The following is a 14,272-nucleotide window of genomic DNA, read 5'->3' on the forward strand; positions in this document are numbered from 1 at the left end:
ACCACGATGAGGCTGTAGTGGCTGCTCAGACCCTGGGTCCCACACCTCTTGAAATGCCTGAATATTTCCCTTTGTCCCTGAGCAGTGGAGAAGGACCAGGGGATTAGTACAGTACACGCTCCCCACAGTGTTTCAGGGTCATCCCTCTGGTCAGTGAGTTCTGGATCTGAAATCAGCTCAACTCCAGGAACTGAGCAAGGCATCTTGATTTTTTATTAGAGCAACTGTTATCCTCCTGTTTCTCTATTCTTGCCCTTTCCTCTGGTTATAGATGTTAAACAGTGTTGTGTGTGTGTGTGTGTGTGTGTGTGTGTGTGCGCACGCACACACGTGCGTGCATGTGCCCATGTACCTCTAAGGATACCATGATCTATTAACTATCTCCACACTCCCTGTGGGGCAGACAGGATGGTAACTGTGATCCCTGGGCTTCACCATTGGCCCCTGTTAATTCATCATCATCTCCATGGATGTTAATGGGCTCAGCTATGACCTCCTCTCCTTTCCTGGCCCACAGCATGGACTGAAAACAGTATCCCTGTAACCAGCAGTCTTGACTGCCTTGGTGCACAGTGGGCCCTCTGGGACTTCCCATGGAGTGTTCCGTTGCTTAGTGCTCTGGATTCTTTTACTATATATGGACATGCCCACAGATCTCAGCCTCCTCACTCCCTCTTCTGTTTTCCAGAGCAGCTGAGTCATGTCTGCTTTTCTCTGCATTGGCCACCATTTACTCTAGACCTGTAAGAGCTACCCCTGGGTCCTGCTACCTCAGGAAAGTTTTCTTGCAGCCACCTGTGTGTATAATCTCTTTTCCTTCATCAGTTCTGGCACTTTTCTAGATGGGGAGCTCACCTTTACTAGAGAAGAGTAGGCCCCCTCTACAAACTACTGATAGTTTCAGGGATCTGTAAGGGTGACTCATATCTTTCTCACTTGTTTCAGGATCCAAGATTTTCCTAGCCAGGGATCTGATTTTAGCATAGCAGACCTGCTTGGCTGTGCTTCTAAATGTCTCTGGAGATCTTCAGTTCTGTTAGATCTTTTTGCTGTGTTGCTGTTTCTGTTCTCTCACTACAGGTGATAATGGCCTCTTTCCAATTATCGAGTTGCCCCCTAGTCTTTAGCTGTCTGTTACTGCTCAGGATCCCTCATTATCTCTCTGTGGGGTGTCAGTCCAACTCAGCTGTAGTCAGCCAATTCCACTATCTCTGTGGCTTTTTCTCACCATATCTTCAGCAACCTGAATCATCACACCTGTGAGGACATTTTCTAGGCCACTCTGCTGATATCTTTACAAGTTCATGGCCTCCTCCACTGTGCCAGGGTCTGCCTTGTGTACCACCCAGGACAGTGGGGTGCTGGCTGACTGTGTCTCAGACCTCATCTTACTGCTTGTTTTCTCAGGCTCCTCGTGGCTCCACTTATACTATTTCAAGTTCTCCACAAACCTGTTGCCAAGACTGGATTTACTGGGAAAAACAGTAATGGAGGCAGAGGAAGCTGGGGCAGCTATTAGACCCAGATGCAGGTCGAGCTCTCATGGTGGAGAGCGAAGGAAGAAAGCCTAAATAGCAAAAGCCTTAGACTGCAGTGCAGTTACCAGAAAGTTTTGGTAAAGCCAAATGAAAGTCCTTGAGCCAAAGTCACCATTTAGAGGAGCCTGTGTGTCCTAGATGACACCCACACCAGCATCCCTGCTGAGTGCACTTGCTGGCCAGGAGCAACCCTGGGCCTCCGTACAGATGAAGTGATGGGCTTCAAAACAGCATCTAAGGCCCTTGGTCATTTCCATTTTCCACAGTTGGAACCTGGGAGATCTGAAAGATGCATACTTCTGGCTGCCACAAACATGATATTTTTATTTCTCCTATTTTTAATACCTTTAAATTAACCAATGTTTATTTAATATCTTTGCCCCTTCCCAAAATAATATAACACCTTCAAATTGTTTAACTTTTCTCACCACAGGTTGTTGATCAGTATTTTAGGTTTGTGTGTTTATGTGTGTGTGTGTGTGTAAGATGTGATGTCTGTTTATAGACTCATTTTGTTATTTTTTTGCATATAAATATTCAGCTGTTCCAGCACATTTGTTGAAAAGACTATCATTTCTCCATTGAGTTACCTTTGTTCTCTTTTCAAAGATCAGTCAGCTACATTTCTGAGCCTGCGTTTGGACACTCTATTCTGTTTCATTAATGTATATGTCTACTCTTTCACTAATATATCACACTGTCCCACTTTATAGTGTGTCTTAAAAGTGAATCAGTTTGTCAACATCCACAAAATAACTTGTTAGGATTTTTATTGGAATTACATGGATAAAATTAAGTTGGGAAGAACTGGCATCTTTACAATATTGACTATTCCTACCCATGTTCATTGGAACAAAGGACTGGTTCAAAATTGGGAAGGGGGGACATCAAGGCTGTATATTGTCACCCTGCTTACTTAAGCTTATAGGTAGAGCACATCATGTGAAATGCTGGGCTAGATGCATCACAGGCTTTGCTCAAGACTGGCAGGAGAAATATCAACAGCCTCAGATATGCAGATGACACCACCTATGGCAGAAAGTGAAGAGGAACTAAAGAGTCTCTTGATGAAAGTGAAAGAGGAGAGTGAAAAAGCTGGCTTAAAACTCAAGATTCAAAAAGCTAAGATCATGGCATCCAGTCCTACCACTTCATGGCAAATAGATGGGGAAATGTGGAAACAATGTCAGATTTCATTTTCTTGGGGTCCAGAATCAATGCAGACAGTAAGTGTAGCCACAAAATTAAAAGACACTTGCTCCTTGGAAGAATAGCTATGTCAAACCTAGACAGTGTATTAAAAAGCAGAGACATCACTTTGCTGACAACGGTCTGTGTAGTCAAACCTGCTGTTTTTTCCAGTAGTCATGTATGGATCTGAGAGTTGGACCATAAAGAAAACTAAGCACCAGTGAATTGACACTTCTGAACTGTGGTGCTGGAGAATAGTCTTGAGGGTCCCTTGAACAGCAAAGAGATCAAACCAGTCAATCCTAAAGGAAATCAACCCTGAATATTCATTGGAAGAACCAATGCTGAACCTCCAATACTTTGGCCACCTGATGTGAAGAGCTAACTTATCAGAAAGGACTCTGATACTGGAAAAAATTGAAGGAAAGAGGAGAATGGGGTGACAGAGGATGAGATGGTTAGATGGCACCACTCACTCAATGGACATGAGTTTGAGCAAACTTAGGGAGATAGTGATGGACAGAGAAGCCTGGCGTGTTGCAGTTCACGGGGTCACAAAGAGTCAGATGCAACTTAGTGACTGAACAACAACCCATGTTCATAGTATATCTCTCCACTTATTTAGATCTTATTTGATATTTTCATCATAGTTTTATAATTTTCCTCACAGACTTTATATCTGTAACTAGATTTATACCTTATTATTCCATTTTTTTGTGCTATAGGAAATTATTTGTTTTTAATTTCAAAATTTAATTATTCAATGCTAGTATATCAGAAAACATTTGAGTTTTATTTATTGACCTGTATCCTTCAATGTTCCTATATTTGTTTATTAGTTCCAGGAATTATTTTGTAGATTCTTTGGCACTTCTACATAGACATGCTGTGCTGTGTGTGTCATTGTTCACTCATGTCTGACTTTTTGTGACCCCAAGGACTGTAACCCTCCAGGCTCCTCTATCCATTGGGATTCTCAGGCAAGAATACTGGAGTGGGTTGCCATGCACTCCTCCAGAGAATCTTCCAGACCCAGGGATTGAACCTGAGGTCTTCTGTGTTGCAGGCAGATTTTTGCTGTCTGAACCACCAGGGAAGCTGAAGAATACTGGAGTGGGTAGCCTACTCCTTCTCCACAGGGATCTTCCTGACCCAGGAATTAAACTGGGTAAATTTGATTCCTGCATAGCAGGTGGATTCTTTACCAGCTGAGCTACCAGGGAAACCCCTACTTAGGCATATTCATCTGCAAATACAGTTTTACTTCTTCCCTCCCAATCTGTAAACCTTATTTACTTTTCTTGTCTTATTGCATTAGTTACAACTTCCAATGTGATGTGAAACAGAAGTAAAAGAGAGGACAGTCTAGCCTTATAACCATTCTTAGGAGGAAAAATTTCAGTATCTTAACATTTAGTATGGTGTTGGCTATAGAAGTTCTTTTGTAGATATTCCTTCTTAAGTCAAGGAAATTCTCTATCCCTGGTTTGCTGAGAGTATTTTATCAAATATCTTTCCTGCATAAATTAATATCATCATATTATTTTTTCTTTAGTTTATTGATGCAGTAATTAAATTTTTTAATTTGAATATTGAACTAATTTGCATAACTAGAATAAAACACTTGGTCATGGTGTATAGTTCTTTTTATTCATGTTGAATTCTATTGGCTAATTTTGTTTTGAATTTTTTAATTGATTCTCAAGAGGCATATTGGCCTGCACTTTTTTTTTTTCTTGTAATATCATTATCTTGTTTGGGTATGAGACAATTTCTGGCTTCATAGAATGAGTTAGGAACTCTTTCTTCTGCTGCTACCTTCTGAGAGAGATTTTTTTTTTTTTTCCCTATAAAGATGTGATAGAATTCTCTAGGAAATACCTAGGCCATGTGGTTTGTTTTCTGGAAGGTTATAAATTATTGAATTAATTTCTTTAATAGATGTACATGTTTTCAGATTATTTCTACTGTGAGATTTCTAGTAGTTAGTGTCTTTCCAAGATTTGACTTATTTTATCTAAGTTATCAAAATTTTTGTCAAAGAATTATTCATAGCATTTCTTTAAATGTCCATGGAATTAGTAGTGACAATCCTTCTTTCATTATTTACATTACTAATTTGTGTTTTTTAGAACACTCCTCACACCATATACAAAAATAAACTTGTTTAAAGACTGAAATACAAGACATGACATCATAAAACTCCTAGAAGAGAACATAGGCAAAACATTCTCAGACATAAATCACAGCAACATTTTCTTAGATCAGTCTTCCAAGGCAAAAGAAATAAAAGCAAAAATAAATAAGACCAGGACTTCCTAGTGGTCCAGTAGTTAAGACTCTGACTTCCCAATGCAGAGGTCCCAGGTTTGATCTGTGGTCAGGGAACTAGATCCCACATGCTGCAACTAAGATCCTGTGTGCTACAGCTAAGACCCAGCACAGCCAAATAAAATTTTTAAATAGTTTATTAAATAAAATGAAAATAATAATTAAAAATTTTAAATAAAAAATTAAAAATAAATAAAAAATTAAATAAAAGTTTAAAAATAAAAAAAAATTTTTAAATTAATTAACTTTTTAAATAAAAATAACAAATAAAAATAAATGAGACCTGGACTTTCCTGGTGGTCCAGTGGTTAAGAATTCACCTGCCGATGCAGGGGACATGGGTTTGATCCCTGGTCTGGGGAGATCCCACCTGCCATGGAACGAGTAGGCTCCTGCACCACAACTACTGAGCCCGTGCTCTAGAGTCCATTCTCCACAAAGAGAAGCCGCCACAATGAAAAACCCATGCACCCCAGCGGGAGAGTGGTCCCCATGTGCCACCACTAGAGAAAGCCTGAGTGCAGCAACAAAGAGGCAGCACACTGCTGGGCATACACACCGAGGAAACCAGAGGGGAAAGAGACACGTGCACCCCAGTGCTCATCGCAGCACTGTTTACAATAGCCAGGACATGGAAGCAACCTAGATGCCCATCAGCAGATGAATGGATAAGAAAGCTGTGGTACATATACACAATGGAGTATTACTCAGCCATTAAAAAGAATACATTTGAATCAGTTCTAATGAGATGGATGAAACTGGAACCTATTATACAGTGTGAAGTAAGCCAGAAGGAAAAACACCAATACAGTATAGCATATATATGGAATTTAGAAATATGCTAACAATAAGAGACAGCAAAAAGACACTGATGTATAGATCAGTCTTATGGACTCTGTGGGAGAGGGAGAGGGTGGGGAGATTTTGGAGAATGGCATTGAAACATGTATACTATCATGTATGAAATGAGTCGCCAGTCCAGGTTGATGCACGATACTGGATGCTTGGGGCTGGAGCACTGGGACGACTTCAAAGGGTATGGGGAGGGAGAAGGGAGGAGGGTTCAGGATGGGGAACACAGGTATACCTGTGCAAGATTCATTTTGATATTTGGCAAAACTAATACAATATTGTAAAGTTTAAAAATAAAATAAAATTTTTAAAAAAAGGCAGCATAGCCAGGAATAAATAAATATTTAAAAAAAATAAAATAAATGAGGCCTAATCAAATTTAAAAGCTTTCACACAGCAAAGAAAAACATAAAAAAAATTTTTTTAATGGAAAGGCTACCTACAGAAGGAGAGAAATTATCTTCAAATAATGTAACCAACAGGATGCTATCATGGAAAATATAAAAATAGCTCTTATAACTCAGTATTAAAGAAACAAACAACCCAGCCAATAAGTAGGCAGAAAACACAAACAGACATTTCTCCAAAGAAGACTTACAGGTGGTCAACAGCACATGAAAAATGCTCAGTGTGGCTAATTATTAGAGAGACATAAATCAAAACTACAGTGAAATATCTCCTCACACCTGTCAAAATGGCCATTTTCAAAAAGTCAACAAATAATAAATGCTGGAGAAATTATAGAGAAAGAGAGAACCTCCTACACTGTTGGTGGGAATGTAAACTGGTGCAGCTTCTATGGGAAACATTACAGTGGTTCCTTAGAAAACTAAAAATAGGGTTACCATATGATTTCAAATCCTAAAAGATAATGCTGTACTGCACTCAATATGAAAGAAAAAACTCAGCAGTGGCCACAGGACTGGAAAAGGTCAGTTTTCATTCCAATCCCAAAGAAGGGCACTGCCAAAGAATGTTCAAACTACTGCACTCATTTCACATGCTAGCAAGGTTATGTTCAAAATCCTTCAAGCTAAGCTTCAACAGTATGTGAACTGAAAACTTCCAGATGTTCAAGCTGGATTTTAAAAGGCAGAGGAACCAGAAATCACATTGCCAACATCCATTGGATCATAGAAAAAGCAAGAGAATTCCAGAAAATCATCTACTTCTGGTTCATTCACTATGCTAAAGTCTTTGACTGTGTGGATCACAACAAACTGGGAAATTCTTAAAGGGATGGGGTTACCAGAACAACTTACCTGAGTAACCTGTATGCAAGTCAAGAAGCAATAGTTAGAACTAGACATGGAACAACAAACTGATTAAGAATTGGGAAAGGAGTACATCAAAGCTATATTTGTCACTCTGCTTATTTAACTTTTATGCAGAACAATCATGCAAAATCCCAGGCTGGATGAAGATCAAGCTGAAACTAAGATTGCCGGGAGAAATGTCAATAACCACAGATGTGCGGATGACACCACCCATGGCAGAAAGTGAAGAGGAACTCAAGAGCCTCTTGATGAGGGTGAAAGATGAAAATGAAAAAGCTGACTTAAAACTCAACATTCAAAAAACTAGGATCATGGCATCCGGTCCCATCACCTCATGGCAAATGTTGTTCAGTCCTGTCCGACTCTTTGTGACCCCGTGGACTGCAGCACTCTAGGCTTCCCTGCCCTTCACCATCTCCTGGAGCTTGCTCAAACTTATGTCCATTGAGTCAGTGATGCCATCCAACTATCCCATCATTTGTCATCCCCTTCTCCTCCTGCCTTCAATCTTTCCCAGCATCAGGGTCTTTTCTAATGAGTCATCTCTTGGCCTCAGGCAGCCAAAATATTGGAGCTTCAGTTTCAACATCAGTTCTTCCAGTGAATATACAGGATTGGTTTCCTTTAGGATTGACTGGTTTGATCTCCTTACAGTACAAGGGACTCTCAAGAGTCTCCTCCAACAGCACAGTTCAAAACCATCAGTTTTTTGACGCTCAGTCTTCTTTATGGTCCAACTCTCACATCCACACATGATTACTGGAAAAACCATAGCTTTGACTGTACAGACCTTTGTCAGAAAAATAACGTCTCAGCTTTTTAATACACTATGTTTGTCACTGGTAAAGAATCTGCCTGCAATGCTGGAGACCCAGGTTTGATCCCTAGGTCAGGAAGATCCCCTGAAGAGAAGGCATGACAACTCACTCCAGTATTCTTACCTGGAGAATTCCATGGACAGAGAAGCCTGGTGGGCTACAGTCCATGGAGTTGCAAAGAGTTGGACATGACTGAGCTATTATCACATTAGATTTGTCAAACCTTTCCTTTCAAGGAGCAAGCATCTTTTTATTTCATGGCTGCAGTCACCATTTGCAGTGATTTTGGAGCCCAAGAAAATAAAGTCTGTCACTGTTCCATTGTTTCCCCATCTATTTGCAATGAAGTGATGGGACTGGAGGCCATGATTTAGTTTTTTGAATGCTGAGTTTTAAGCCAGCTTTTTCATTCTCCTCTTTGACCTTCATCAAGAGTCTCTTTAGTTCCTCTTTGCTTTCTGCTATAATGGTGATGTCATCTGCATATCTGAGGTTATTGATATTTCTCCTGGCAATCTTGATTCTAGCTTGTGCTTTATCCAGCCCATTATTTTGCCTGATAGATGGGGGAAAATGGAAACAGTAGCAAATAGGTGGGAAAATAGTGGAAAGTGGAAACAGTGACAGACTTTATCTTCTTGGGCTCCAGAATCTCTGTGGATGGTGACTGCAGCCATGAAATTAAAGGATGCTTGCTCCTTGGAAGAAAAGATGTGACAAACCTAGATACCATATTAAAAAGCAGAGACATCACTTTGCTGACAAAGGTCTGTGTAGCCAAAGTTATGGTTTTTCTAGTAACCATCGGAAGTATGGATGTGAGAGTTGGACCATAAAGAAGACTGAGTGCCAAAGAATTGATGTTTTTGAACTGTGGTGCTGGAGAAGACTCTTAAGAGTGCCTTGGACAGCAGGGACATCAAACAAGTCAATCCTAAAGGAAACCAATCTTGAATATTCATTGGAAGGACTGACGCTGAAGCTGAAACTCCAATACTTTGTCTACTTGATTTTAAGAGTCAACTCATTGGAAAAGACGCTGATGCTGGGAAAGTTTGAAGGCAGGAGGAGAAGGGGGTGACAGAGGATGAGATAGTTGGATGGCATCATTGATTCAATGGGCATGAATTTGAGGAAACTCCAGGAGATGGTAAATAACAGGAGCCTGGCGTGCTGCAGTCCATGTTTCAAAGAGCTAGACATGACTAGAGAACATTACACCTATTGAAATCACCAGGCAGAGTAACGCAAATACTCTTATGATCTTACTTTCATGTAATATAAGTAATTAGAAGTTTTGGATTAGCAGACATAACCACTGTGCATAAAATAGATTAGCAACAAAGACCTACTTTATAGTCAGTATTTTAGAAATTATAGTCAGTATTTTGTAATAACCTATAATGGAAAAGAATCTGAAAAAATAACTGAATCACTGGCATGATGTATTACCAAAGAGTTGAAATTAGTACTGAACTGAACAACTAATAATGGAAAAGAATCTGAAAAAATAATTAAATATATATACCTTTAATATGTCAATTTTATATACCTTTGTGTCTTTTTAGGGTCTCTTAGGTCAGCAGGCACCACAGTGGGGTGACCACCCTTACCTGTCCTCCCTACTCATCTGTACAGTTTCACTCACTTTACTCAGCAGATAGTTTGCAATGGCTCCTAACAAGAGAATCCTTTCATTTTCAGTGTTATCTCTTGGTGGTTGTGTGAGATGTTAATATTAGGAGAAGCTGAATGAAGGCTATATTGGAATTCTCTACATTATCTTTTCAACTTTTTTTTTAATCTAAAATTAATACAAACTTAGGCCATGAAATAGGTGACCATTATGTCAACTGTCTCCTGTAAACTCCTGAGACTTTTGTAAGGGGAAAATGGAATATATTTAATTCAGTTTGCATCAGTTTAACCTAAAGGAGCAAAAGAAAGCTGTTAATAATTTCTCACTTTCAAGTTCAATAAACAAAACAATAATGGTTCCATTATTTTAGGTCATGAGAAGGAAAATTGCTAAAAATTATACATTTAGATCAAAGACTCTTGAGAGAAAAGTAATGGAATTGTGGTCTATGAAGCCAGATTTTAAAATGAGTGAGGACATGGGAACATTGAATTACAAATAACATTTGTATATAAATAATAGTATCTTTCAATGAGTCTGCATGGCTGAAAGAATATTATTTATAGATGCAGAAATCTGCATATACTCTTAGGATCTGGAGGAAAATCCAATAATAAGAGATCTTGGATGCCAGAAATAGAAGACAATTTTTTGATTTGATACATGGATGACATTATACCTGTTGAGGACTTGCTTATACCTGTTGAATTTGATACTTTGCTAAAGGAAGCAGGGGTAGGTAAATTAAACACCATGCAGGTGAAGAGCTTAACTGTGATTCAGAGGCAGTAAACAGAATGTACAGTGACCATCATGCATTCATCACCCAGGTTCAGCAGTTCCTGAGTTGGCTTCATCTATACCCCTGCCCGCTTGCCCCCTCCCCACTGGTTTTTAAGCAAGTCCTCAACAGGTATAATGTCATCCATGTATATTTTACTATGTGTCTGTAAAAGATCCCCTTTAAAAAATAACCACCAGCAGTTTCATCCCCAACAATAGTAATAACCTCTAATCTCATCAAATACCCAGTTTCTTTTCAAAACTCCAATTAGTTCATATATGTAATAAATGATTTTATTTTCTTAGTTTGTTTGGAGCAAGATATAAAGAAATTCAAACCATTATACTTAGACAGTGTCTTTTAAGTGTTTATAATAGACTTTGCCCCCTGAAATTTATGTATTTAAAAATCTAGATCATTTGCCTTAGTTCTGAGTGTTATCACAAAATACCATACTGGATGGCTTACACAGTGCACACTTCTGGAGTCGGGGAGGTCCACGTCAAGATGCAGCATAAATCTACGATTTACTAGTTGTGTGCTGTCAACCCTTTGAAACTCTTCTGAGCATCGCGTACGTGTAATATGAAGCGGCCTTGATGGCCCTGGAGATGGGCACTGCTGCCACTGTCAGGATGCTGGCCGCCCTGCTCACACCCACTCAGCTGTGTTACCGTGATCTTCAGGGGCAGCCTCTGTCAGTATCTCCCAGGGCTGTTGATTTTTCCCCATCAGCAATATAGGAAGTCAGATAGTATAGAAGGAGAACAATACACATATAGATACATGTTAGTTTAGGGGCAGAGGGCTGATGTTTCATTTGTTTAGAGTCTAGAAAAAGGTAGACCCATAAACTTCCCTTATGTCCCAACTTGATTACAGGTTCATTTCTGAAATAGGTCAGACAGATAGTGATTAATTTTGAAAATGGATGGACCAGGGATAGTTACCTGGATAGTTATGGATAGACTCTTATCTGCTGCTAACATCTGTGTTCAAAAACTCAAACATGAAACCTTAAGAGAACTCCTGTGCCTGAGATTTGAGTCCTCTTGGTAATAGTAACTGCCTGAATGAAATCAGCCTTTGGATGGAGAAAGAATACCCCATATTGGAAAGTAATTATAGCTTTTACACTTTGTGTGTGTGTGTGTGTGTGTGTGTGTGTGTGTGTGCTTTCACAGCTTTTTGGAGACTACAGCCTATTTCTTCATGAGACCAAAAATTGGAGAGAAGGAAGTGTCCCCAAACGTTTTCTTCGGTATCTGGCATGAATTCAGCTCTGACTTTAAAGACTTTTGGAAGAAAGAGAACAAACTTATTCTACAAGAAAGGTAGGTGTTTTTCATTTACACAGTGGCATTTTAAAACTGGTGTTTTCTCAGGTGTGACCTGTTAGGGGTTGCCAACTTTCACAGCCTGAATGAAAAACTAGGTCCTCACCTGGGGTTTCCAGTCTAAGAGGGTGCTGAGGTTGGGCAGTACTTGGAGTTCAAATAAGAAGAGTCAGCACAGTGGCTGTGATGCTGCAAAGGGCAGCTGGGGTGATGGTTTGCCAGGACCACTGTCTGGTAGACCAGATTATGTGGTGAGGAAACCACACAGAAGCAGGCAGGCAAGAAGAGGAATGAAAGAGCCCTGCTGAGATGACAGGCCCACTCATTTCCAAAAAACCTTGATAAGGTAAGATGAATCAGTTTGGTTTATTAACTTTTGCTCAATTCATGGGATATTGTCGCACATTTCACCATTCATATCAAAATTTCTCCCAGGTGTCACCAAGAAAAAGATGATCAATATTTTTAAGAGATATTTTCAAGACTTATTATTGTATCACATTTCCTTAAGTAAATCTTCAGAAATGAAGGGAAATTTCCCTTCTTAAGTACATGGAATAGAGTCCTGTCCCTTGATTATGAAGCTTACACAAGTGCATTGTTACCAAGTTGGGAAGCATGTCCCCAAATTGTGGGGTCTGAAGGGAGAATGAAAGGGAAACCAAACCCTAATCCTGAGCCTATTAGTGCACTTCCCACATCCTGACCCTAACAAGGACTTTGCTTTAGAAAATGTACTTCTTAAGGGACTTTATTGATATATAGCACAAAGTTCCACAGTTTTTTTTTTCATATCATCTTCATTTTGGTCTTGGTTATACAAAACCATGCTGGCTCACCTAGTTTTCACTTGTAAGTAGATTTCAATCGGTCTTAAAATCAGGTGAGATTAATTGCTGACACTTGCTGAGCAAGTGGACCGTTCTCACTAATAGAATTACGTACCTAGAGCCCACGACTCCATCAGAGCAGGAAGTCTGCCTCGGTGACGAGTGGATGGAAAAGAGAGCGGTCTGAATGGAAGGGAAACACTGTAAACATCTATTTGGAGACAGTGAACTTGTTCTACCTCAAGATGCATCACCCAGGTTACTGTAAAGGACATTTGCCAGGAGTCCAGGTTGGTGATGCAGGAGAGAGAACTGAGTGAACATGGGCCTATCTGGACCACTGTTCAGACGTGGATGTTTCCACCTTTTCACCGAGCAAGTCTTGCTCGGTTTGGAAAATGGTGAGGAATGACTTTGGCATGTCGCAGACAGCCTCCCTCCCTGGTGCTCACTGCTCCCACGCATGCCTCCTTTCAGCTCTGACCTAAGCCTGGGAAGGGCCTGGGGCTCAGTCACACTGGGAAAGAATATAGAAAGATCAGTGTTTCACTTTGCACAGGAGCTGGGATGATACTGATCTCAGAGGGAGAGATCCTAGTTCCCTGCCCGGAATTAAACCTGGGCAACCTGGATGAAAACCAAGAGTCCTAGCCGCTAGACCACCAGGGACTAGAGGCGAGAAGCAAAAGTGGCCCGGGCTCTTGCCCCTGTTTGTAAGCAAGACTGTTTCAAGGAGGCAAAAACTGTAAAAACAGGTCCAACGTTTATGATTAGATACATAGCACAACGTATGGGAGAGCACACAGGAAAACAGTTTGTTCATCCAGCTCAGAAGGAGGGCAGAGATACACACCTGCAGAGGAGTGCGGAGTGAGTGAGGAGGAACACAGTCTGGACGTGTTTAAATCACTTATATAGGACAGCCCTTCTAGGCCTTTGTTTACCTTTGGCCAATTACCTTGTATCTTTCTTCACACCTGACTGGTCCACACACCTTCCCAAAGATGTGTGTGCAAGTTTCTTCTAAGATGTATCCCTCCATAGAGGCCTATGGGTGCGTGTCCACACTTATTATGGGGTGGGGTCCCTTCCCTTTTCAACCCCAAAGAAGACTTCCTGAACATGTGCAGACAGGGAAGTCTTCCTTGACCTCAGGAGTGGGCACCTTTTCTCTTTGCTTTAGCAGAACTCAGCTTTTACCACTAGCTTTGTCCTTGGAGTGTCTGGGTGAGAACAAAGCTTGAATTTTACTCCACTTGACAAATACCAGGTGTCTGGCCCAGAGGCCGGCTATCTCCTACCTCAATACTGACAGAGTGGAAATGGCGAGAGGTAGGCACAGACAGCAGGAGTGGAGAGGGCCTGAGGGCACGTAAGTGAGCAAGGGATTCTCAGCTAAGGTCCTGGCAGGAGATCACAGGGGGTCTCTCATCCAAGCTCTCTTCACCACGTGGCCTGTCCAGAAGTGCTGAGCGGCTCCCATGGAGATGATGTTGGCCTGGAGCAAGTCATTCACCTTCAGGAATGGCGAAGGCCTTGTCCCTGAGATAGAGCTGGGTTTCCAGGAAACTCTGTTGACAACAGTCCACCATTTAGGAGATTTTAGGCATTGGACATGCTCGCTGAATATCTCATACAATCAACCCGATCCTCTTTTAATACTTCTCCTGTGCTT

At 40.7% G+C, this 14,272-nt stretch overlaps 1 protein-coding gene across 1 annotated transcript in view; it reads left to right on the forward strand.

Moving 5' to 3' along the window:
- The window catches only part of LOC138986992 (formin-2-like), a gene marked incomplete at its 3' end in the record, with an annotated part of 55,384 nt that extends 41,415 nt beyond the window's left edge, over window positions 1–13,969 (forward strand). Inside the window, exons 6-8 of the mRNA XM_070366973.1 lie at window positions 11,615–11,764; window positions 12,843–12,998; window positions 13,868–13,969. Coding sequence (XP_070223074.1) covers window positions 11,615–11,764; window positions 12,843–12,998; window positions 13,868–13,969 — 408 coding nt within the window. The remainder of the gene's footprint in view (window positions 1–11,614; window positions 11,765–12,842; window positions 12,999–13,867) is intronic.
- Between the last annotated feature and the right edge of the window lie 303 nt (window positions 13,970–14,272).

This window comes from Bos mutus, unplaced genomic scaffold (assembly GCF_027580195.1).
Source record: "Bos mutus isolate GX-2022 unplaced genomic scaffold, NWIPB_WYAK_1.1 CTG374, whole genome shotgun sequence".
Taxonomy (NCBI): domain Eukaryota; kingdom Metazoa; phylum Chordata; class Mammalia; order Artiodactyla; family Bovidae; genus Bos; species Bos mutus.